Source organism: Schistocerca piceifrons, chromosome 1 (assembly GCF_021461385.2).
Source record: "Schistocerca piceifrons isolate TAMUIC-IGC-003096 chromosome 1, iqSchPice1.1, whole genome shotgun sequence".
In the NCBI taxonomy this organism is placed as follows: Eukaryota; Metazoa; Arthropoda; class Insecta; order Orthoptera; family Acrididae; genus Schistocerca; species Schistocerca piceifrons.
This window is the reverse complement of record NC_060138.1, coordinates 1,172,056,962-1,172,082,323: the sequence shown is the minus strand read 5'-3', so window position 1 is coordinate 1,172,082,323 and position 25,362 is coordinate 1,172,056,962. Positions and strand designations below refer to the sequence as shown.

The following is a 25,362-nucleotide window of genomic DNA, read 5'->3' as shown; positions in this document are numbered from 1 at the left end:
GCCCTGTCTGCAGCCCGAAGGCGTTCCTTGTCGAAAGCAAGCATCGCTCGTACCATGTTAGAACCTATCTTCATTCCCATATTTCTAAATACCTTGCACCTTACAATGTTGCCATCATTGAAAGTCGCAACAGCATCATACACACCAAAGTGAAGTGTTTCTATTCCAACAAATACAGTCTTGACGATTCTCGACCACATAACACTATTTACACTTTCATTGGGGTTTTGAGTTTTTCCGTGAATACACTTTTTCAACAGTTCAGGTGCTGCTAAGTCTCTGAAAATAGGTTTTATCACCTCCATTATTGCATGAGGCAGACTAAAATGTACCTGATGAACACCGACGTTAATAATAACACCATTTGACAGCAGTTTAACAGCGCCACAGTGGGTCACGCCCATGTAGAACACATTTCAAAAAAATTTAAAAATACTTGTAGTCTTCGGAATTGAATAAATTATATATCTATTAAAAGGTAATAGTCTGCAGATTCAGAAAACGCAAAAAAGTAAAAATTGAACTTTTCATGATTTTGAGCCTTTCCGGAGCCCCTTAATTGCGTTCCTAATGCAAAATTCAATAGAAATTCTCTGATCCATTTTATACAAGATAAATTAGGTTACATTCCTTTCGGAGAATGCTGATGCATTAGTTCCATACTTAACAGTCATACGCAACCGTTCGCTCGACGAAAGATCCGTACCCAAAGACTGGAAAGTTGCACGGGTCACACCAATATTCAAGAAAGGTAGTAGGAGCAATCCACTAAATTACAGGCCCATATCGTTGACGTCTGCAGGGTGTTACAAAAAGGTACGGCCAAACTTTCAGGAAACATTCCTCACACACAAAGAAAGAAAATATGTTATGTGGACATGTGACCGGAAACGCTTACTTTCCATGTTAGAGCTCATTTTATTACTTCTCTTCAAAAACACATTAATAATGGAATGGAAACACACAGCAACAGAACGTACCAGCGTGACTTCAAACACTTTGTTACAGGAAATGTTCAAAATGTCCTCCGTTAGCGAGGATACATGCATCCACCCTCCGTCGCTAGGAATCCCTGATGCGCTGATGCAGTCCTGGAGAATGGCGTGTTGTATCACAGCTGTCCACAATACGAGCACGAAGAGTCTCTACATTTGGTACCGGGGTTGGGTAGACAAGAGCTATCAAATGCCCCCATAAATGAAAGTCAAGAGGGTTGAGGTCAGGAGAGCGTGGAGGCCATGGAATTGGTCCGCCTCTACCAATCCATCGGTCACCGAATCTGTTGTTGAGAAGCGTACGAACACTTCGACTGAAATGTGCAGGAGCTCCATCGTGCATGAACCACATGTTGTGTCGTACTTGTAAAGGCACATGTTCTAGCAGCACAGGTAGAGTATCCTGTATGAAATCATGGCGGTGAATCGATGACGAAACTAAAATGAGCTCTAACATGGAAATTAAGCGTTTCCGGACACATGTCCACATAACATCATTTCTTTATTTGTGTGTGAGGAATGTTGCCTGAAAGTTTGGCCGTACCTTTTTGTAACACCCTGTATATGCCGCAGGATTTTAGAACATATATTGTGTTCGAACATTATGAATTACCTCGAAGAAAACGGTCTACTGACACACAGTCAACATGGGTTTAGAAAACATCGTTCCTGTGAAACACAACTATCTTTTTATTCACATGAAGTGTTGAGTGCTATTGACAATGGATTTCAGATTGATTCCGTATTTCTGGATTTCCGGAAGGCTTTCGACACTGTACCACACAAGCGGCTCGTAGTGAAATTGCGTTCTTATGGAATATCGTCTCAGTTATGCGACTGGATTTGTGATTTCCTGTCAGATAGGTCACAGTTCGTAGTAATTGAAGGAAAGTCATGGAGTAAAACAGAAGTGATTTCTGGCGTTCCCAAAGGTAGTGTTATAGGCCCTTTGCTGTTCCTTATCTATATAAACGATTTTGGAGACACACTGACCAGCCGTCTTCGGTTGTTTGCAGATGACGCTGTCGTTTATCGACTAATAAAGTGATCAGAAGATCAGAACAAACTGCAACACGATTTAGAAAAGATATCTGAATGGTGCGAAAATTGGCAGTTGACCTTAAACAACGAAAAGTGTGAGGTCATCCACAAGAGTGCTAAAAGGAACTCGTTAACTTCGGTTACACGATAGATCAGTCTGATCTAAAAGCCGTAAATTCAACTAAATACCTAGGAGGAGGAGGATTACTGTTTAACGTCCGGTCGACAACGAGGTCATTAGAGACGGAGCACAAGCTCGGATTGTGGAAGGATGGGGAAGGAAATCGGCCGTGCCCTTTCTAAGGAACCATCCCGGCATTTGCCTGAAGCGATTTAGGGAAATCACGGAAAACCTAAATCAGGATGGCCGGACGCGGGATTGAACCGTCGTCCTCCCGAATGCGAGTCCAGAGTGCTAACCACTGCGCCATCTCGCTCGGTCTAAATACCTAGGTATTACAATTACGAACAACTTAAATTGGAAAGAACACATAGAAATAGTTGTGGGGAAGGCTTCCAAAGACTGCGTTTTATTGGCAGGACACTTAGAAAATGTAACAGACCTACTAAGGAGACTGCCTACACTACGCTTGTCCGTCCTCTTTTAGAATACTGCTGCGCGGTGTGGGATCCTTACCAGATAGGACTGACGGAGTACATCGAAAAAGTTCAAAGAAAGACAGTACGTTTTGTATTATCGCGAAATATGGGAGAGTGTGTCACAGAAATGACACAGGATTTGGGCTGGAAATCATTAAAAGAAAGGCGTTTTTCGTTGCGACGGAATCTTCTCACCAAACCCCACTCACCAACTTTCTCCTCCGAATGCGAAAATATTTTGTTGACACCGACCTACATAGCGCGGAACGATCACCACGATAAAATAAGGGAAATCAGAGCTCGCACGGAAAGATATAGGTGTTCATTCTTTCCGCGCGCTATACGAGATTGGAATAATAGAGAGTTGTGAAGGTGGTTCGATGAACCCTCTGCCAGGCACTTAAATGATATTTGCAGAGTATCCATGTAGATGTAGATGTAGAAAACACTGTCCGTCGTTTTCTCAGAAACGATGTAGTGTCTGCGGGTAAGCCCAGAGAGACTTTCTCTTATTTTTGCCTCCTCTTCCCCTGAGTGGAATTTCTGGGAAATCGGGTTACGCCACTTGCTGTGTTCTCCTCGCCAGTATAGGAACAAAACGACAGGGAGGCTGTAATAGACTCATTTGTCTGGAGTAGTCAGTTGACATAAGAGTGTCGAACGTGCAACAGGGCTCCAGTTAGTTGAATAACTGAGAGGTGTGTTTTGTTCTGCCTTACGGAGCGGCCCCATCTCGGAGCCTTCGCCCACAAGTCACACCTCGCCCTGACAATGCTGTCGAGTGGTTGATATGAGGGAGGGGACCAAACAGCTACCGAGCGAGGTGGCGCAGTGGCTAGCACACTGGACTCGCATTCGGGAGGACGACGGTTCAATCCCGCGTCCGGCCATCCTGATTTAGGTTTTCCGTGATTTCCCTAAATCGCTCCAGGCAAATGCCGGGATGGTTCCTTTGAAAGGGCACGGCCGACTTCCTTCTCCGTCCTTCCCTAACCCGATGAGACCGATGACCTCGCCGTTTGGTCTCTTCCCCCAAACCAACCAACCAACCAAACAGCTACAGTCTGGAACCGCGCGACAGCTACGGTCGCAGGTTCGAATCCTGCCTCGGGCATAGATGTATGTGATGTCCTTAGGTCAGTTAGGTTTAAGTAGTTCTAAGTTCTAGGGGACTGATGACCTCAGAAGTTAAGTCCCATAGTGCTCAGAGCCATTTGAACCATTTTGAACCAAACAGCGAAGACTGCAAAAAACTGTACACCGATAGAAATCTATCGGCAGCTTTGTGAAGTGTATGGAGACAACATAATCACTGAAGGTGGAGTGCGTCAATGGGTCATAAAATTTAAAAATGGCCCAACTAACGTTCACGACGAAGAGCGAAGTGGAAGACCCAGCATAGTGACTGCCGAACTTGTCGAAAAAGTCGATGCCGCGGTCCGTGAAAACCGTAATTTCACAATAACGGAACTCTCTATGAGTTTTCCACAAATTTCACGAAGTTTGTTGCACGAAATCATTACCGAAAAGCTTGGTTACCACAAGTTTTGTGCAAGATGGATACCAAAAATCTTGACAGAGATTCACAAAAATCAGCGAATGGCTGCACCGTTAACGTTTTTAGACGCTTACGAGAAAGATGGCGACTGATTACTCGATCGCATCGTTACTGGTGACGAAACATGGGTTAAGCATGTGAACTGCGAGACAAAATTGCAGTCAATGCAGTGGGGGCACACAAATTCCCCCCAAAAACCCAAGAAATGCATGCAGACAATGTCGGCAAGGAAGGTGATGGCGACTGTCTTTTGGGACAGAAAAAAAATGGTTCAAATGGCTCTGAGCACTATGGGACTCAACTGCTGAGGTCATTAGTCCCCTAGAACTTAGAACTAGTTAAACCTAACTAACCTAAGGACATCACAAACATCCATGCCCGAGGCAGGATTCGAACCTGCGACCGTAGCGGGGACAGAAAAGGTGTGATTTTTGTGGATTTCCTAGAAAGAGGCACTACAATAAACTCTCAAAGGTATTGCCAAACTCTGCACAACCTCAGAAGAGCAATACAAAACAATCGCAGGGGAAAGTTAGGCTCAAAGATCTTGCTGATTCACGACAACGCCCGGGCCCACACGGCAAATGCCACTCGTGAAGTTCTCGAATCTTTTAAGTGGGAGTTGTTTCCTCATCCGCCGTACAGTCCCGACCTGGCACCGAGCGACTTCCACTTATTCCCAGCAATGAAGAAGTGGTTGGCTATGCAGCGTTTTGATGACGACGCACAGCTTCAAGAAGAGGTAACCACGTGGTTGAAGGCGCAGGCGGCCGAATTTTACGACGAAGGAATTTCCAAGCTCGCCCATCGGCCATCCTGATTTAGGTTTTCCGTGATTTCCCTAAATCACTCCAGGCAAATGCCGGGATGGTTCCTTTGAAAGGGCACGGCCGACTTCCTTCTCCGTCCTTCCCTAACCCGATGAGACCGATGACCTCGCCGTTTGGTCTCTTCCCCCAAACCAACCAACCAACCAAACAGCTACAGTCTGGAACCGCGCGACAGCTACGGTCGCAGGTTCGAATCCTGCCTCGGGCATAGATGTATGTGATGTCCTTAGGTCAGTTAGGTTTAAGTAGTTCTAAGTTCTAGGGGACTGATGACCTCAGAAGTTAAGTCCCATAGTGCTCAGAGCCATTTGAACCATTTTGAACCAAACAGCGAAGTCATTGCTCCCATCGGTTTATGGAAGGATGGGGAAGGAAATCGGCCATGCCATCTTGTAAGGTGCCAGGACATGGGCACTTACTCGTTAGCTTACCAACATTAGTATTAATAATAAAGGGACTGGCAAGGGCATCAGATCATGACTCTACTGAATTATGACAAATATGAGGCACTCTCGTGCAGTACTCCCTGCATGTCTGCAGGATTGAGCCACTAACTTGAAGCGTTGGTGAAAAGCGTCGGAAGTTGAGAATTGTGCAATGTAAAGTCTGCAGATGGCCGTAGCTCGCCGGGCCGCCGTGGGCGGCAGGTAGCGCTCACCGTAAACGTGGGACAATACGGCGCCTTTGTGGGTAGCCCGGCATTCGGAGCCACCTGTGCTGGGCAACACGTGGCGAAGACGGGAATTTCGTTTGCCTAGGGGCGTTATGACCTACTCGATCATTGGGTAGATCTCAGTGGAGGGATTTCGGCGATGATAGAGCGTTCCACATCGGCCGAAACTGAGTATTCTTCCGCCGCGTTTTCGTACGCGTGGGAGACGAGAGAATTGTGGAAGGACTTCGCCTTCAGCCATCGAGCGGTACGGACTTGGAGACGGCGTCTTGGCCATCGTCTTCGAAGGGAGATATACGGTCTGTATCGCAGCATTGCACCATCGCGTGTTCCGTGCAGAGTTCTGCGGCTACAGCTCTTTGTGTGCTCAGAAGCGAGATTTTCACCAACGCCTAACCACTTCCAACAACGTACCTAATATTCTCGATCTAGGAGTTATCCTTGCGAGGTGCCGAGTATTTATCAACGCAGCTGCCGGTAATAGGGGCGCGTAATTGCAAATTGTTAATGTGCCATTCTCAGGAGTGTGTGGGTCGACAAAGAGATTCACATTTTTTTTTTTTTTTTTAATTTTGTCAGTTGTGGGGAATATCAAATTAAAATGCCAATATTACGATCGAATTATTTTCATTGTAGCTAGCATTTACCCTGTCCCAGTAAGCCTTACATGTACTCTAGTCACTGCACAGTTTGCCCAAACGGGAAGGAAAGAAGGTTTGCAGTCTTCTATGTCAGCGACGGACTGATAAGCTTACAATCTCAAAGAAATCATCCTGGGATTTGCCTGTAGCGATCTAGGGAAATCACGCAAAACCTAAAGCAGGATGGCCCGACGCAGGTTCGAACCGCCGTCCTCACGAATGCGGGTCCAGAGCGCTAACCACTGCGCCACCTCGCTCAGTGACATTGCTGTGTGTATTTCTGCGTCCAGGTGAAGGTTGCAGGTTCGCGTCCTGTCACGGTCGCCAGTTGTAGTGGTTAATAAAAAAACAAAAAAGAGAAGAAAAGAAAAGGTTGAAAATGTGGGAAGAAATGGTGAATAAAAAGAGGGTTTTAAAATCGTTAATAACCGTGAAAAAGGGAAAGAATGAAATGGAAATCGGACTTCGTATTACAGAAAAGCTATCGGACTTCGTGATTCGGAAAAGCTATTGTTGGGGTGACCTTGTGGCGTTTCTGAGCAAAAGTCAAACCAATTTCCATTAAAAAAATTATTTGAAAGAGAACAGAGGATAATAAAATGTGATTAACAGGGGGAAATGGCGTAGATAAGAGTTCATCCTTTACCACGTTAACATGTCTTCTCTTGTGCGGCGTCCAGGACTTGTTCTTCAAAAATCTCCTGCTTAATTTCCGCACGAAAAGTCGTAGCTGCTCCGAAATCTTGCAATAAATTTGATTGTCAAGGAATTACTAATGTATACAAATTAAATGCATCTTGATACTGAATGCAATGTATTTTACGTTGCTGCTTCCATCCTCCAAATTTCATACGAACTTCCACAATACGTCTGCACATTAATACGTTTTTTTTTGTATTAATCCGACCAAGACTAGCTAATAAGTAAGTTAAGCTTCCGCTCTCAAGAGACAAGAGCGGGTAGAAAACAAAAAGAGTTACAATTTTTGTACCTTCATTTTCTTATACGAGGGCTATCCACAAAGTACATTACGTTTTCGTTTGTGTCCATCAGGGGCGGGGCTAGCGCGGCCATCTTGGTGTCATGGCATTCCCCCGCCCAATCGGCATCCTGCCGTGCTAGTGAGAGGTTTGTGCTGTACAGCGTTGAGTTACTGTGACAGTTTGAAATGTCAGCGTTAATTGAAAATGCCGCGAAGTGTGAAGTGCGTGCTGTAATAAGGTTTCTGACTGCAAAAAACTGTACACCGATAGAAATCTATCGGCAGCTTTGTGAAGTGTATGGAGACAACATAATCACTGAAGGTGGATTGCGTCAATGGGTCATAAAATTTAAAAATGGCCCAACTAACGTTCACGACGAAGAGCGAAGTGGAAGACCCAGCATAGTGACTGCCGAACTTGTCGAAAAAGTCGATGTCGCGGTCCGTGAAAACCGTAATTTCACAATAACGGAACTCTCTATGAGTTTTCCACAAATTTCACGAAGTTTGTTGCACGAAATCATTACCGAAAAGCTTGGTTACCACAAGTTTTGTGCAAGATGGATACCAAAAATCTTGACAGAGATTCACAAAAATCAGCGAATGGCTGCACCGTTAACGTTTTTAGACGCTTACGAGAAAGATGGCGACTCATTACTCTATCACATCGTTACTGGTGACGAAACATGGGTTAAGCATGTGAACTGCGAGACAAAATTGCAGTCAATGCAGTGGGGGCACACAAATTCCCCCCCCCCCCCCCCCCAAAACCCAAGAAATGCATGCGGACAATGTCGGCAAGGAAGGTGATGGCGACTGTCTTTTGGGACAGAAAAGGTGTGATTTTTGTGGATTTCCTGGGAAGAGGCACTACAATAAACTCTCAAAGGTATTGCCAAACTCTGCACAACCTCAGAAGAGCAATACAAAACAATCGCAGGGGAAAGTTAGGCTCAAAGATCTTGCTGATTCACGACAACGCCCGGGCCCACACGGCAAATGCCACTCGTGAAGTTCTCGAATCTTTTAAGTGGGAGTTGTTTCCTCATCCGCCGTACAGTCCCGACCTGGCACCGAGCGACTTCCACTTATTCCCAGCTATGAAGAAGTGGTTGGCTATGCAGCGTTTTGATGACGACGCACAGCTTCAAGAAGAGGTAACCACGTGGTTGAAGGCGCAGGCGGCCGAATTTTACGACGAAGGAATTTCCAAGCTCGCCCATCGCTACGATAAGTGCCTTAATTTAAATGGCAACTACACTGCTGGCCACCGTAAATGCAGCACCCTGAAGGAAGCATCCGAATCAAGTGAAATTTACACCATGGGTTTGCAGCGATGAGATATGCAACTGATTAGAATTTCAGCGCAGACGCACATCACGCGCGCCTGTGGCGCCACCTCATAGCGCCATTTAAGGCTTGGCGATTTCGACGAGTGTACGTTCGGCACGTGTGTTTACCTTGTGGTTGTTTCACAAGACGATCAGTTATGCCTCGTGGACAACAGCGAACATCGTTTGATCAAGTATCCGAGTTCGACAGAGGAAGGATAGTGGCTTACCGAGATTGTGGATTATCATACAGAGAAATCGCTAGTCGTGTTGGACGAAACCAAACAACTGTAATGCGGATATGTGACCGTTGGATGGAGGAGGGTACGACGGACCGACGTGGTAGATCGCATTCACCTCGGTGCACCACTGCACGTGCTGATAGGCAAATTGTGCGCATGGCAGTGACGGATCGCTCAGTGACATCCCGAACCATAGCACAGCACATTGCGTCTGTAACGCATCATCCAGTGTCTGCGTGTACCATTCGACGCCGTTTACAGCAGAGTGGTCTGTCCGCAAGACGTCCATTGCTTCGTCTACCATTGACGCAGAACCACAGACGTCTCCGTCGCCAATGGTGTGATGACAGAGGGATGTGGATGGCAGAATGGAATGACGTTGTCTTTACTGACGAGGCACGCTTCTGTCTGCAGCACCACGATGGTCGGATTCGAGTGTGGAGACACCGTGGAGAGAGGATGCTGGACAGCTGCATTATGCACCGTCACACTGGTCTTGCACCGGGTATTATGGTATGGGGCGGTATTGGATATTACTCTCGCACGCCTCTAGTATGCATTGCCGGTACTTTAAATAGCGGGCGCTACATATCCGAGGTGCTGGAGCCAGCTGTCCTTCCTTACCTTCAGGGCTCGGCCACAGCCATATTTGAACAGGATAATGCGCGACCACACGTGGCACGCATTGTCCAAAGGTTCTTCGTCAATAACCAGATTGACTTGCTTCCCTGGCCGGCTCGCTCTCCGGATCTTTCGCCGATAGAAAACATGTGGTCCATGTTTGCTCAACGAGTGACCCAGATTACATCCCCAGCTGCCACACCAGATGATCTTTGGCAACGTGTGGAAGCTGCTTGGGCTGCTGTACCTCAGGAACACATCCAACGTCTCTTTGACTCAATGCCGAGACGTGTGGCAGCGGTGATCTCCAACAATGGCGGCTACTCTGGCTACTGATTCTGGCAGGAACCACATGTCACAGACGTCTGTAAACGTAATCATTTGATACTTGGTCAATATGTCATCTACGAAATAAATTTTGTTGTGCTACCTCTTGTCTTTCTTGGTGTTGCATTTACGGTGGCCAGCAGTGTATGTAGAAAAGTAGTATTTAAGTGTGGCTTTCATCTGTATATAATAACAAAATTTCCCAATACTTTATTTATTTTTAATTCCAAAACGTAATGTACTTTGTGGATAGCCCTCGTGTATTTTCTCTGCCGTCGAGCGCTCATACCGCTGCGACGGTGTAATTTACATGTGAGGGAACGAGTGTAGCGCGGCGAAATTCAAAGTCCCGCTACGGCGGGACGCGGGTTCGAACCGCCGTCGTCACGAACGCGAGCCCAGTGCGCTAACCGCCGCGCGTGCTCTTGTGCGGCCAGGTGGAGCTGTTCGGGCGCGACGAATCCGCGGGCGGCGGCGGCGGCGGAGGCTGGGTGGTGTCGGCGCGCCGCGTGCCGGGCCCCAGCTACACGCAGCACCACCTGGCGGCCGGCGTCACCTACACCTTCCTGGTGCGCGCCGAGAACTCGCACGGCCTGTCGCCGCCCAGCCCCATGTCCGAGCCGGTGACGGTCCCCGCGGGCGCCGCGGGCACAGCCGGCAGGGCGGACGAGGAGCGGCTGCTGGCCCGGGCGACCGCCAGCCTGCTGGCCGGCCACATCGTGGAGCTGGCCGACGCGCAGCCCGTCGCCTCCACCGCCGTCAAGCTCGTGTGGGAGGTGAGCGCGCCGCTTCTCCCACTGCCAAACACCCCTCACACTTCCAGAAGACTTTTTTTTTTCCTTTATTGAATTTCGATTCCCCCCGAAGGGGGCGGGCTGGCAGCAACTTATTACGCTGCTCTGCAGCCTACAGACTGTTTAAAACGTAAGAAGAAGATAAGAAACAATAAAAGCAGGCGATAAAACGGTGACTGAAATTGTAAAACCGCGGAAAATTGTGGAAAGTTAAAACATAAAGCAAAGCGTTGGCAAAGCTAATAAAATACACAGGAAGCAGACAGGTAACATAGTAGACAGACAATTAAAAAAAAACATGGCGACAGTCTGGTTTCTGTTCGCAAGAGGTATAAAATCACACCCAGCGACAGCACGATGTCCGTTCCCAACACTTCGGAAAAGACACAGAACACTGAACACTCACTGTAAACACTGCACTAAAATGACCATAGCCAAGGGCCGATGGGGGGGGGGGGGGGACCTGGACAGATGGGGGGGGGGGGGGGGAATAAGGAGGGAGGAGAAGAAAAACGAAAGGGGGGGAACCAAAGGAGGAAGAGCACTCATAAGGGTGGGGGGGGGGGGGGGGGGGGCAGGGCGGACACGAGAGCGAATGGGAAAAGGCACAGGAGGGAAATACAAAAGGACTCAGGGGAGAGAAGGGGGCAGAGAGAGGGTAGGTGGGGAAAAAAAAGAGGATCGAAGGGGGGAGAGAGGGAGCCCAGGAAAAGGATGGAGGAAAGGAGGGGGGGTGAGGATCAGAGTCGATAGGAGGGATAAATGGAGGGAGAGAGGGCCTCATCCAGGAGGGGGAGTTGATGGAAGCCACCTTGGGAAATGAGATGTAGGGTGTAGAGGTGGATGGTAGGGGGGACACAACAGTGAAGGCGTGGCAGGGGGCGGGAATGGGAGAGGAGTGGAGCAACCAGGGGGTGAGGGGGGATCAAGGCGGCAGGAGGTGTAAAGTATGCAATTCCCAGAAAATTAACAGCTTCCTGTTTCAGCTGAGTGCCATGTTCATTCTACAAGATTACATCATCAGTTAGTATGTAGCTCCTTCATGTTTGCCAAAGTGTGTGTGTCTACTATGATACAAACCTACTGGCTAAAGCTGCTGGTTTGTGACTCCTTTGTGTAGTAATCCATTTATAGGGGCAATGAATCACAAAAAGAAGTGGAATGAAATGCCAGTATCAGAAAATGTACAACTCCTGGTAGAATATGTGCAGTTTCAGCATAGAGATAGTGTGTTGCTACTGTACAATGATACAAATGAAGCACTTCAGCATTCTTTTTCCAATAGGCAGATTTTTTAGTATCCAAGCCAGATAATATTGTTCATTCTGATTATTTGTGCAGTTTTATCGCTAATCCATGTTTTTCCTTTTTAATCATCCTATTGTCTAGTTAAACAATTATATGCATTTAATCAGTATTGCTGAAATTCTTTACTCACAGATCTTGAGTGCAGAGTTTGTTGAGGGCTTCTACATATACTCAAGACCACTGGATGGAGTTCGCATGCCAGGAGCCTACAATGTGCTGACAGTGCTGCATGCTGGAGAAGCATCAGGTTTCCAAGTGTCCGGCCTAGCAAAGTACACACGCTATGAGTTCTTCCTTGTGCCCTTCTACAAGACTGTTGATGGCCGTCCTTCTAACTCGAGAACTGTACGCACTCTGGAAGATGGTAAGATAATTGTTTTAGGTATGTTAGACTACCATGTATGCATACATACATTCCAATATTTTCATTTGCTTTGTTATAAGAGGTAACCTAATGAATTTTGGTTAGTGTTAAGCAATTTCCAGGATATTTTATCCAAGATTCCATTTTGCTCAACCAGTGTCATGCATTATAAAGGAAAAGCAGCCTTATTCAAATGTAAAATTTGTGTTTTCAGTCACATAAAACTTATCCATTATCAATCAGATGTTTGGCAGAAATATATATAAATACTAACAAAGAGATAGAGGGGCTGGCCAGTACTTACCTCAGCTCAGTACAGCCGATAGATACACAAAACAGAACAGAAAAGTTTTATGCTAGCTTTCGGTACTTTATTCCTTCGTCAGGTAGGAGAGAGGGGAAAAAAGAGGAAGAAGGGAAAGTGGATTTAGTTACTCACAACCCAGGTTATGAAGCAACAGGGGAAAGGTAAACAGGGAGGGTAGCAAAGATGGAGGCATGGGTCCTGGCGCAAAATTACGAATGTGCTGGAATTTTTTGAACAGACCTCATCTGTGGCTTCTAACTACAAAGGAAATATCACAACTGAACAATCGTAGAAATAGACAGAATGACTTTGATTTTTATACTACTAGGAACACATGTATAAACATACAGAAAGGAGAAAGAATGCTATAAAATCAGATTATCTTTACCTATAACAAGAGCCACATACTTGAGCCTGGTGTAATGTGCTGCAGTGTTTTGGGTTCTTATCAAATAAGCTGGAAGGGATATCAAAGAATTCAGAGATTCACTGCTGTGATCATAATGGGAGGGTATGAACAGAAACAAAGGTGTAATAGAGATGCTTAGGAAACTTGAATTGCTGGAATTAGAGTCATTCTCACATAACTCTATTGGTCATCAGTGTTGTGTGTAAAGTCAGGTAGAAAAAAATAAATATCGGAAGAATTTGGAGTATAATCCCTAACAAGTACAAGTAAAGTATCAACTTGCTGCTTAACTATGTATCCTGGCAAACCCAGTAGTACAAGTTTTCCTTGTAATTATTGCACAGATACGATGTTATTTATTGCTGGCCTGTTAATCAAATTCACTATGCTAAATGAAAAAATCTCTTTACAGTTCCATCTGAACCACCAACACAAATAGAAGCTACTCTGCTAAATGCCACTGCAGTGTACCTGAAATGGAAACCACCACCTGCAAGCTCACACAATGGTGTTCTGAGAAGCTATCAGGTACATCACGTATATTGTGTTAAAGGATGGGTTTTACACATCAAATGAAATTACCTTAGTTCAGAACACAATGTAAAAGAATTTTACGGATAGTATTTCAGGCAACTGAATGCAAATTAAAATTTACAGATAAATAATTCATTTAAAAACATAACTCACTGGAAATAATAATGTAGATCTCACATGCAAATAAACTGATAAATTGTCTCGAATGAAAAACAGCCCACAGTTGCAACTGTGGGCTGTGTTTCAGTCAAGACAATTTCGTAACAGTTGCTGTTGTCACTGCCATGATAAAAATAATGAAATTGATAAATCTCTTTCTTTTTCAAGCCCTCAGCTTTTTTGCACTGCATTTGTGATGACACATTTCTTGATCATGTTCAGGCTATCTCATGGAAGTTGATAATGAGCAAAAAAATGTGTTTCTTAGTATGATGAAGACAGTCTCGTGTATTTTTTTATTTTATTTATGTGTGTTGTTACTTCAGAACTAAAAAGACAATTTGGTGCAAATGAATTTTCCTTTCTATTCCTAGTAAACACTTAAAATTGCTTCCAGGTTGTGGTACGCACAGGAGGAACTGCTGAAAGCAATACTTCAAGGGTACTCAGCAATGTGACAGTGAGTGCAACAAGCCCCACCCTGCTGCTGACCAACCTAACTGCCGGTGTGACGTACATTGTCCAGGCATCCGCTGTCACCCGAGCTGGTCCAGGGCCTGCCAGTGCTCCAGCCACTCTCAGACTTGATCCTGCCTCACGGTTACTGCTCAGAGACCACCATAACAGGTTACTTTCTACATCATATCTTTCTTTTGTACAATTTCTTTTTTCAAACATAGAGTAAAGTGGAGGTAGTCATACTTCACTCACATTTACATTCCATATTAATAGTTAATGTATTCAGTACAGCAATGACAAAATCTTATGTTCTTGAATTTGATTTTTTAATAATAATGCAATTAGGGTAAGCAGAGTACATTTTGTTGTCGTCTTGCTGGTGAAGAGGCTGCAAGTTGCGGCTGAGTTAGCCCCTCTTCTAACTGTAACGTATCATAGATTCCCCAAACAAAAGCCCATACCTAGTTCAAGGAAAAACACACAGGTCATACCCATCTGCAGGAAGGGTAGAAGAAGTGATCCAAATAAGTACCGTCCAATATCCATGAAACTGATTTGTTGTACAATCTTAGAACATATTCCAGGCTCAAACATAATGAGGTACTGGTAACTTGAACAGAATGACCTCCTCATTGCCAAACAGGATGGGTTCCAAAAACATCAAAGCTTTGGAACAGGGCAGTCATACAGATGCAATATTTACTGATTTCCAAAAAGCTTTTATTTATTTATTTTTTATTTATTTATTTATTTAGTGTCCATATTATCACATTGATCATACTAGACTTGTCAAAGTATGGAACAGTATAAAATATTACATATTTACAGCATAGAAAAATCTTATCATTGCTATCAACATTTCTGTATGACAAAAACATTATTTTGCTTATGTACATACAGATAGAAGAAAACTTGAACCCCTTGGTTGATTTTACTAAAACTATTAAATACCAGCACTTTACCTAACTAGGCATAGTAACATACAGCACAAAAGCTAGGTGCATGATTATGTGCATACATGGATGAAAGAAGTTCAGTTTTAACTAGGAATGGTTGATAATTATGAATTTTTGTTTACAGAGGTATGAAGTATACCTACAGGTTTGAGCAAAATTCCAGGTATTCGTTAATACTGTAGAAGCTGTTGTTTATTAGTAGATTGTTTGGTTATTTTTTTAAATGTATTACTGTTTGGTATTTTTTTGATGCTATCTGGCAATACACTGTACAGAATTTTTGGTTTGTAAACAGCACTGCCCTGATATATTGATTTTCTGTGCACATACCTATGATAATCATCCCTGTTCCTTGTTTGATAATGGTGGATTTCACTATTCAAAGCTGAAATGTGATGGTTTTTAACGAAGCATATGCTTTCAAATATAAATATAGATGGTAAAGTCATGATTTTTAATTCCTTAAAGATACTTCTACATTGTGTTCTATACACATCATCTCTTATTAATCTTAAAGCTTTCTTTTGGAGCTTAAAAGACTGCTTTGCAAAAGAGTTATTTCCCCAGATCACTATTCCATACTTCAGTAGACTATGCATGTATGCATAATAAGCACTTAACACTGTTTCGGTATTGCAGCAATCTTTAAGCACTCTTAATATGTAACAGTACTTGCTTAATTTTTTTAAGCATTTATACATGTTTTTCCCATCTTAGATGCTCATCCACCCATAAACCTAAAAATTTTATGTGATTCTTTTGCTGAATTTGGCTATTCGATAATGTGAATTTATTTCCTTATATGATTGAAGTTCATCCATATAGTTTTCTTGTCACTGACCACTAGACAGTTACCTTTAAACCATTTTTATGCCACTTCTGCTGTTTTGTTGATTTTTTGCGGCATCTCATAATCATTCTTCCCTTTTATATTAAAGCTGGTATCATCAGTAAGTAATATGGTATCAGCTGTTGAAAACTGTTGAGGTAGGTCACTAATAAAAATCAAGAATAACAATGGCCCCAATACTGAGCCTTGTGGCACCCCATAGTTTCTTTATATTCAGAATGGTACACATTTCCATCCTGAGAAATTTGTACTCTTTGTTTCCTATCAGTTAAATATGAATTGAACGAATCATAGGAAATACCACAGACACCATAATTATACAGTTTTAACAGCAGTAGATTATGATTTATAAGATCAAATGCTTTGGAAAGGTCCAAAAACAACCCACAGATCAGTTCTTTGTCCTCAATAGCTTTTTAAACAAGTTTTAGGAAACTGAAGAGAGCTGTTTGTGTAGATTTGCCTTTTCTTAAACCATTCTGTGCATTTACAAGAATTTTATTTTTGTTTAGGAAGTCTAGCAATCTGTCATACATTATTCTTTCAATTATTTTTGGAAATACAGATAATAATGATAGAGGTCTGAAATTTTTAATGTCAAACTTGTCACCATTCTTATAAACTGGTATTACTGTTGACTCCTTAAGTTTACTTGGAAACACACCAGTTTCAAAGGAGTCATTATGTCCACAAGTTGAGAGACAACATTATCGGTACCATATTTAATAGTTTTGTCAGGGATACCAGTCTTTAGTTTGCTAATAGCCATTTGTACTTCTTTGGGTGTTATGGGATACAGGTACATTGTCCTTTCATTTATTGGAGTTGTTACCTCTTTATTTTTATATTTAGCGGTGATCAGGTTTTGGGCTACATTAATATAATGATCATTAAATATATTTGCTATTAGAAGTGGATCATCGATAATTTCATTTTTGTGTTATATGGTGATTTTATTACTTGCACTTTCATGTTTGCCTGTATGATTATTAATAACTTTCTACGTAGATTTCATTTTGTTGTTATCCTTTCTGATATATGAATCATTGTGCTTCCTTTTTGCAGCAACTATAGCTTCCCTGTGCTTTTTCCTATAACACTTGACAAATGGTTTCAAGATAGTATTTTGCTTTGAACACTTATATAGCATTTGAAGACATTCTGATGACTCTTTGAGTTCACTTGTTATCCATGAATTTGATTTTTTGTTTATTTTAATTCTCTTCAGAGGGAACGAAATATCATAGTAGTATTTATAATTTGGCAAGAACTTGTTGAATTTTATATCTACAGAACTATTGCTTTCCATGTCCCAGTTTACATTTTTTAACATTAGCTTAAAGATCCTAATGCTGTCATCATTAACTAATCATCTCTCAATATGTCTCCTGTTGTCACTTTTCTCATGAGATTTCTCTAAAGTCAATTTAACTGACTGATGGTCAGAGAAACCTGTATCCAATACCTCAGATTTAGAGCCACATTTTGATTTGTCGATGAATATTTGGTCTGTAATACTTTCACTTTTGCTGCTGTATCTGGTGGTATCTTCTACACACATGTCCATATTGTATGTTTTTAGTGGATTAACATGCTTTTTCCATTTTTTACAGTTGTCCTTGAAATTAATTTTGAAATCCCCAAGCACTATTATGTATTTTGACTGACTGTTTACATAGTTCAGAAGATTTTCCAAATTTTCAGAGAATAATTCAAAATTGCCACATGGGGACCTATATACACATGCAATTATAATTTTACTACCTGTTAGTTCACATAAGCAATATTCAAAATCTTTTTCAATACAGCAGACATTTTAAACCTAATTTCCTTTGATTTAATACCTATTCTTACATATACACATGTTCCACCCCCTCTGCATGTTTCCCTGCAAAAGCTACTGACCACCTGGAAGTCTGAAATCTCAACTGCACATTTTTGTATTTCTTGTAGCCAGTGTTCAGTTCTACACAAGATAGAAATCTCCTTCAATGAACCATTTGAAAGGACCTCTAGCTCATGTAGCTTACTGGTTAAGCCCTGTACATTATGATATAGGAGAGTTAAAGAATTATTCAGTTCTAAGAGAGGTATGTTTCTTGCTTGGTTAGTTCTTTGAAGAGTAGGCTCTAGTCTTTTCATTTCTGACCTGATTTTCACCTCCTGGGGGTCCTGGACTACTTCTTGGTTGTTTTCTTCTGCAGTGGATTGGGCCATAAAAAATCGTTCGTATGTTGTTTGGACACTAACTTCTGCCTGGGGCTTTGTCATGATCTGTTGTTTTTAACTTCTGTCCACTCTGGTACAGCTTCCTCCTCAGTCTTTTTACATGGTGATATTGTCTTCTGTGCTGGTTCCCTGCCATTTTTCATTCCTCTGAAGGCACATTTACTATTAACTTTTTGGTTTCTTCTTCTGTTATTTTCATATACTGTGGTGATACTGTCTTCTGTGTTGCTTCCTTGTCACTTGTTCATTCCGTAGTATGCGTATTTACTGTTAATTTTTTTGGTTTTGTCTTCTGTTATTTTCCCATATTGTAAGCATAAAGTTTTGTTGAGTGACTGATCTACCTGTTGCAAGCAGTTAACAGAGATCAGTGATGGTGTTGTGGACTGAATCATGACTGAATAATGGAGGTTCCTGCATAGTTTTTCCTTTCCTTTCAGCACCAAATGTAGCCCACACTTTGTATAATCAGTCCTCTTTAAAAACAGATTTATACCCAGTACCTTAGCGTGGCTGTACTGGGCAACATATTCCATCAAGGACGTGTTCATTTTGTATATTCTGTCATTCCAGTCCCCCCTGTCAAAGTAGATTTTGTGAGCAATGTGTTCACAGTGCACTGGTAATCCTTGATATCTGATACTACATCACTTGGTCAAGCCAGAACAGTAACACAGTCAAATTTATTGAAGTCCTTTACCTTTTCTTCAATGTTATTAATAACAACTCAACTGTGCATTTGATTTGAGAATGGATGTTGCAAGTATCTTGGTGGAAGTGTCTGATTAAATAAAGTAGTGCAGTGTTGTCCATGACTGTCAGATAGAAATAAAATCTTATGTCTTGTATCTGCATGCTTTCCAGTACTTAAAACTTTCTTGTAGCTGTCGTTATTTATTTTACAGGAGTTAGTAAACACACTACTTCTTGATGATGCAAGAGCACTTTGTTTACTTTTGGAGTTTTTGTAATTTATCGTAGATAACACATCATAGCCATTGTTGTGCACTAAATTTACACTGCTTTCACACTTTTTTTGATTTCCAACACTCTGTGAACTGTTTATGCACATATCTTTTGTCAACTTATCTGAATAAGTCGAGTTTTCTGTCATCATTTCCTGCTTCAACATCAGCTCACGTTTTTCTAATGTAAGTTTACTAATATCCACTTTCAGTTCACTGATCATGAGTTGTAATTTAGAGACACAGTCATTTAGTTTCGATATTTCACGTTTCTATTGTACACACACTTTCTTTTTAGCAGCAAAATTTGTGCTTTTTTGACAAGATACAAGATAGACTTTTACACTCAGTACCACACCTATGCTTATAGTCAAAAGTACAATCATATCAGGTCTCAAGTGAAATTTGTGACTGGATTAAGGACTTTTTGTCAGGGAGGATGCAGCATGCTATCTTGGATGGAGAATCATCACCAGTTGTAAAAGTAACTTGAGGTGTGCCCCTGGGAAGTGTGTTACAACCTTTGCTATTCATGTTGTATGTTAATGACCTTGCAGGCAATATTAATAGTAACTTCAGACTTCTTGCAGGTGATGCAGTTGTCTATAAGTACTATCTGAAAGAAGCTGCATAAATATTCACTCAGACCCTGATAAGTTTTCAAAGTGGTGCAAAGATTGGCAATTTATTTTAAATGTTCAAAAATGTAAACTTGTGCACTTCACAAAACGCAAAAATGTAGAATCCTATGACTATCAATGGCTCACTGTTGGAATTGATCAACTTATACAAATATCCAGGAGTCACACTTTGTGGGGATATGAAATGTAATGATCACATAGGCTCAGTTGTGGGTGCAGCAAGTGGTAGACTTCAGTTTATTGGTAGAATACTGGGGAAGTGCAATCAGTCTACAAACAAGATTGCTTACAAATCAATTGTGAGACTGGTTCTAGAATACGGCTCAAGTGTATAGTACCCATACCGAAAAGGACTAACTACTCATCTACTAATGGAGACTCCAGGATGGAATGTAACAATATTATGAAAAGAAAAGTTGCTACTCACCATATAGCGGAGATGCTGAGTTGCAGATAGGCACAACAAAAAGACTGTCACAAATAAAACTTTTGGCCAGTAAGGCCTTCATCAAAAATAGATGACAGACAGACACACACACACACACACACACACACACACACACACACACACACACACACACACACACAGTCACGCAAACTATTTTTGATGACGGCCTTACTGAAGCTACATTTGTGACAGTCTTTTCGTTGTGCCTATCAGTGACTCAGCAGCTCTGCTGTATGGTGAGTAACAACTTTCCTTTTCGTAATATTGTTAAATCACATCTGCTATTTGACATGTCTTGTTTCATAATCTAATTCCATCACCATCACCTGATTTAATGTGGCTACATTCCATTAGCCTTATTCTGCTTTGGTTGATCTTCCATCATACATCATCCCTTCAAGACACTTTCAATTTCATTCAATTACTCTTCCATGTTCCTGCTGTCTCTGACAGAATTACAGTATCATTGGCAAATTTCAAAGTGTTTATTTCTCCTCCCTGAACTTTAATTCTTACTCCAAATCATTCTTCAGTTCCCTTTCCTGCTTGTTGAGTGTACTGATTGAATAACATTTCCCTTTTCAGCCACTGCTTCCTTTTAATGCCCCTCGACTCTTACTTGTATAACTGCTGCCTAGTTTCAGTTCAAGTTGTAAAGCGCCTTTCACTGCCTGTATTGTACTCCTGCTACCTTAACCCTTTTAGTGCCAGACGTTTCTCAAAAGATCATGTTAAAAGTGCCATGCGATTTTACAGTAAAATGCAGACCTCTGCCATACTTGCAATAAAATCTAAACTAATACATAAAGGAATGTAATTTTTTTTTTATTTTTAGGGAATGCTGCTGGCTACAGTAATATGTGCAATACACATTGTCAAAGAGCATATTTTCAGAGAAAAAAATTATTTTCATGATGGGGTTTATCAAAAAAAAATTAAAACTTTGATTTCAGTTTACTCTGAGACCCATCAAATGATGATATACTCAAAAATTTCAGGTATATATAGAATCTCTGTAGTTTCCTTAACAAAAACACCATAAAGGAATACAATTTTTTTTTATTTCACTAAGGAAAAAATCAAAAAGAACATAACATTACAAAAAAATTGTTTTGCTCTGAACGTGTTCTCAGTTCTTCAGTCATAAATCACTGACAAATGTGAGGTTGCAGTTATGACAACTACTTGCACACATGCTGACCAACACATGAAGGATGCAGTCCTTTCTTGCAACAAACACATACTGTTCGTGAACGCCGCTTCTTATCCTTCGCAGAACAAACACTACAGTAGCGTTCCTTTCTCCCTGGAAGAGTCTCTACACCATATACTGTTGGAGCAGGTACATTTATATCTATTGCACTTGTGGTTGCAGTCCTTGCCTGAAACCACTGTTTAGAAAGTTTGCAAATGATTATGCTGTTAAACTTCAGCCGTGTCAGTGGTTTGTCGTTGGGGTTTAGGCTTTCCGTATACAAAACATATGCATTCAGCAACATCCTGGCAATTATGCTGAACACTACCTTCTTCCACATCTTGACAGTCCTCCTCTCATCTAAATAGCAGTATGCCATCATATCAGATGAGTCAATGCCACCCATATACTTATTATATTCAAAAATAACATCTGGTTTCTTGACCGACTGTCTATTGCGAATTGTCTTTTCTGATGATGTAGCAGAGGACGATGTACTCACAAGGAGGACTGGATTTCTCTGTGATTTCTTCTGTCTGAAGCCACAGAGAAGTATAAAAGATTTCTTGAAAAACTTTAGCTGACCTACAGCATAATTCGACAGAAGACCACGTGGCAGGAATTTTCTGTTTCTTCTAATTGTTCCCATTAGATAAGTGCCAACTGAATACAGCTTTTCTGCCAGAGGAATAGATGTAAAAAAGTTATCGCAAAACACGTGGTAACCTTTTTGCATGTAGCTCCCAAGAGCTAGTAGTTTCATGACAACTACATATCCCAGGCCATTCTCTTTTATTTCGTTTTTGTCATCATCACTTTTTGCACCACGGTATGCATAAAATCCTAAGCAGGAATTTACGACTGAATCACACAGCATCCAAAATTTGACTCCCCATCTGTGATGATGTTTATTGGGAAGGTACTGGATTAGCTGTGAGTGCGCCTTTGTCCCAACAAGACTTTCATCGACACTCAGTTGCTGGTGTGGAGTGTAGTAGCGACAGAAAACATTGTTGGCAATATCCACCAACACTTGAAATTTGGCTGTTGGATCATATAATGGGTGACCAGGAGGGTGAAGTTTCGAATTGTCTACAAAATGGAAAAACCGCAGCAACAACTGAAACCTGTTGCGTGAAAACATTTGCGAAAACCACGGTGTCAACAGGTTTGCATCAGTTGACCAATAACTAAAAATCGTCGGTTTTTTTATCAGTCCCATATTCAAAATTACTGCTATAAAAGCCCTCATTTCTGCTACAGTTGTTGGTTGCCACTGTTTGATTCTCAAATTTGGCGATAAATGCATTGACTGAATCACCTGGTGAGCGTATCTGTTAGTCTCTGTCACCATAATCGTAAAAAACTGCAGCGAGAAGAACAAATTGAAAAAATCAATTGGTGTGGCGTTTGCTGGTATAAGGGCCTGGTACTTCTGCATACACAAAGCTTGGAGGAAGTGGATTATCTGATGCCTCATCCATTACTTCAACAAAAGTATTTGCACTGCAATTTAGTTGTGTTTGGTCGTCGTCGTCGTCATTTGCTGACGCACAATTGTCACTTGAAGAAGAAAACGACGAGTCCTCTTCTCCACCTGACATCTCATAATCTGATTCACTTTCTGCAAATCCTGCAAATTCATCTTCACTTCCACTACTTATCATATTATTGTCTAAATCACTTGTATCGAACCGCAACTTCTTACTTGATGACGCCATGCTGCCGCGAAATAGTCAGTAAATAAACACCACCAGAGAAGTTTATTTTACTCAAAATATCGCACTGACAATCGAAAAGAAGATTGATATGCTGTGCCTTCGACCTTCCTTCTGCGTCTTGGCTAGGAAATACTAACAACTTTGCCTTCAAGCGCGGAAAAAATGAATGAGAGGGGCATCACGAACAGATCGTTACTGGCATTTTTCGCCGAAAATCTGGATCACGATCAGATCGTATTTGGCACTAAAAGGGTTAAAAGTTCAAAGAGAATATTCCAGTCAACATTTTCAAAAGCTTCCTCTAAGACTACAAAAGCTGCATATGTAGGTTGACCTTTCCTTAACCTATATTGTAAGGTAAGTCATAGGGTCAGTGCTGCCTTTTGTGTTCCTACATTTCTCCAGAATCTAAACTGATCTTTCCTGAGGTCAGCTTCTACTGTTGTTTTCATTCTTCTGTACAGAATTTGTGTTAGTATTTTGCAACCACAACTTGTTATGCTGATAGTTTGATAATATTCACTCCAGTCAGCATATGTTTTCTTTGGAATTGTAACAATTACATCCTTCTTGAAGGATGAGGGTATTTTGCCCGTCGCATATGTCTTGCATTATCCCTGGCGTGTTGTTCCAACTTAGATCTTTCAGTGCTCTGTCCATTTCTTCTAGCAGTATCATGTTTTCCCATCTCTTCTTCATCTACATCCTCTTCCATTTCTGTAATATTGCTATCAAGTTTATCTCTCTCATTATAAAGCTTGTATATACTCCTTCCACCTTTTAGCTTGCTTAGGACTGGTTTCCCATCTGAGCTATTGCTATTCATACGGCTGCTTCTCTCTTCTTCAAAGGCCTATTTAATTTTGCCAGCCATGGATGATGGGGGGAGGGGGGGGGGGGGGGGGTATATAAAGGTATTTACATTTGGAAGCTCTCAGAGCCAATGATTAGATTAGTACTTGTTCCATGGATCATGAATACGACACTTCGTAATGATGTGGAACGTGTCAGGTTAATAAAAGGTGTCTATACAAGATATTACATTAGACAAAATATTACATGACACTCAGTATTTATTTATTTATTTATTTATTTTGTGGGTGTTGGGGAAATTACCCACTTACTATATCCAAAAATGCATCTAATGAGTAGAAGGAGTTGCCATTAAGAAATTCTTTTAATTTCCTTTTAAATGCTATATGGCTATCTGCCAGACTTTTGATGCTATTAGGTAAGTTCCCAAAGACTTTTGTGGCAGCATAATTTAGCCCCTTCTGCGCCAAAGCTAGATTTAACCTTGAGTAGTGAAGACCATCCTTTCTCCTAGTGTTGTAGCCATGTACACTGCTATTACTTTTGAATTCATTCGGATTGTTAATAACAAATTTCATAAGTAAATATATATATTGTAAGGCTACAGCAATTATTCTGATTGCATGCTTTTGTGCAATGAATACTCTTTTACTCAATGATGAGTTACCCCAGAATATGATGCCATACAAAAGCAGAGAATGAAAATAGGCGTGGTAAGCTAATTTACTCAGATGTATATCTCCAAAATTTGCAATGACCCTAATAGCATAAGTAGCTGAACTCAAATGTTTCAGCAGATCCTCAGTGTGTTTTTTCCAGTTCAAGCCCTCATCAATGCATACACCGAGAAATTTCGAATATTCTACCTTAGCTACCGATTTCTGATCGAAGTCTATATTTATTAATGGTGTCATTCCATGTACTGTGTGTAACTGTATATACTGTGTTTTGTCAAAGTTTAATGAGAGCCCATTTGCAGAGAACCACTTAATGATTTTCTGAAAAACATCATTTACAGTTTCACCAGTTAGTTCTTGTCTGTTGGGTGTGATAGCTATACTTGTATCACGGCAAAAAGTACCAGCTTTGCATCTTCATGAATATAGTATGGCAAGTCATTAATATATATTAAGAACAGCAGAGGACCCACGACCGAACCTTGCAGCACCCCATTCTTGATTGTTTCCCAGTTTGAGAAATCACCAGTTTTTTGCATATTATGTGAACTGTTTATTTCAACTTTCTGCACTCTTCCAGTTAGGTATGATTTAAACCATTTGAGCACTGCCCCATTCATACCACAGTACTTGAGCTTATCTAGAAGTATTCAATGATTTACACAATCAAAAGCCTTTGATAGATCACAAAA

The 25,362-nt window shown here is 41.6% G+C and overlaps 1 protein-coding gene across 1 annotated transcript in view; it reads left to right on the top strand.

Annotated features, from left to right (window-relative positions):
- Positions 1-25,362, top strand: part of LOC124778935 (roundabout homolog 2-like) — a 703,103-nt gene that overhangs the window by 644,124 nt on the left and 33,617 nt on the right. Inside the window, exons 9-12 of the mRNA XM_047253676.1 lie at positions 10,279-10,617; positions 12,076-12,307; positions 13,436-13,551; positions 14,114-14,343. Coding sequence (XP_047109632.1) covers positions 10,279-10,617; positions 12,076-12,307; positions 13,436-13,551; positions 14,114-14,343 — 917 coding nt within the window. The remainder of the gene's footprint in view (positions 1-10,278; positions 10,618-12,075; positions 12,308-13,435; positions 13,552-14,113; positions 14,344-25,362) is intronic.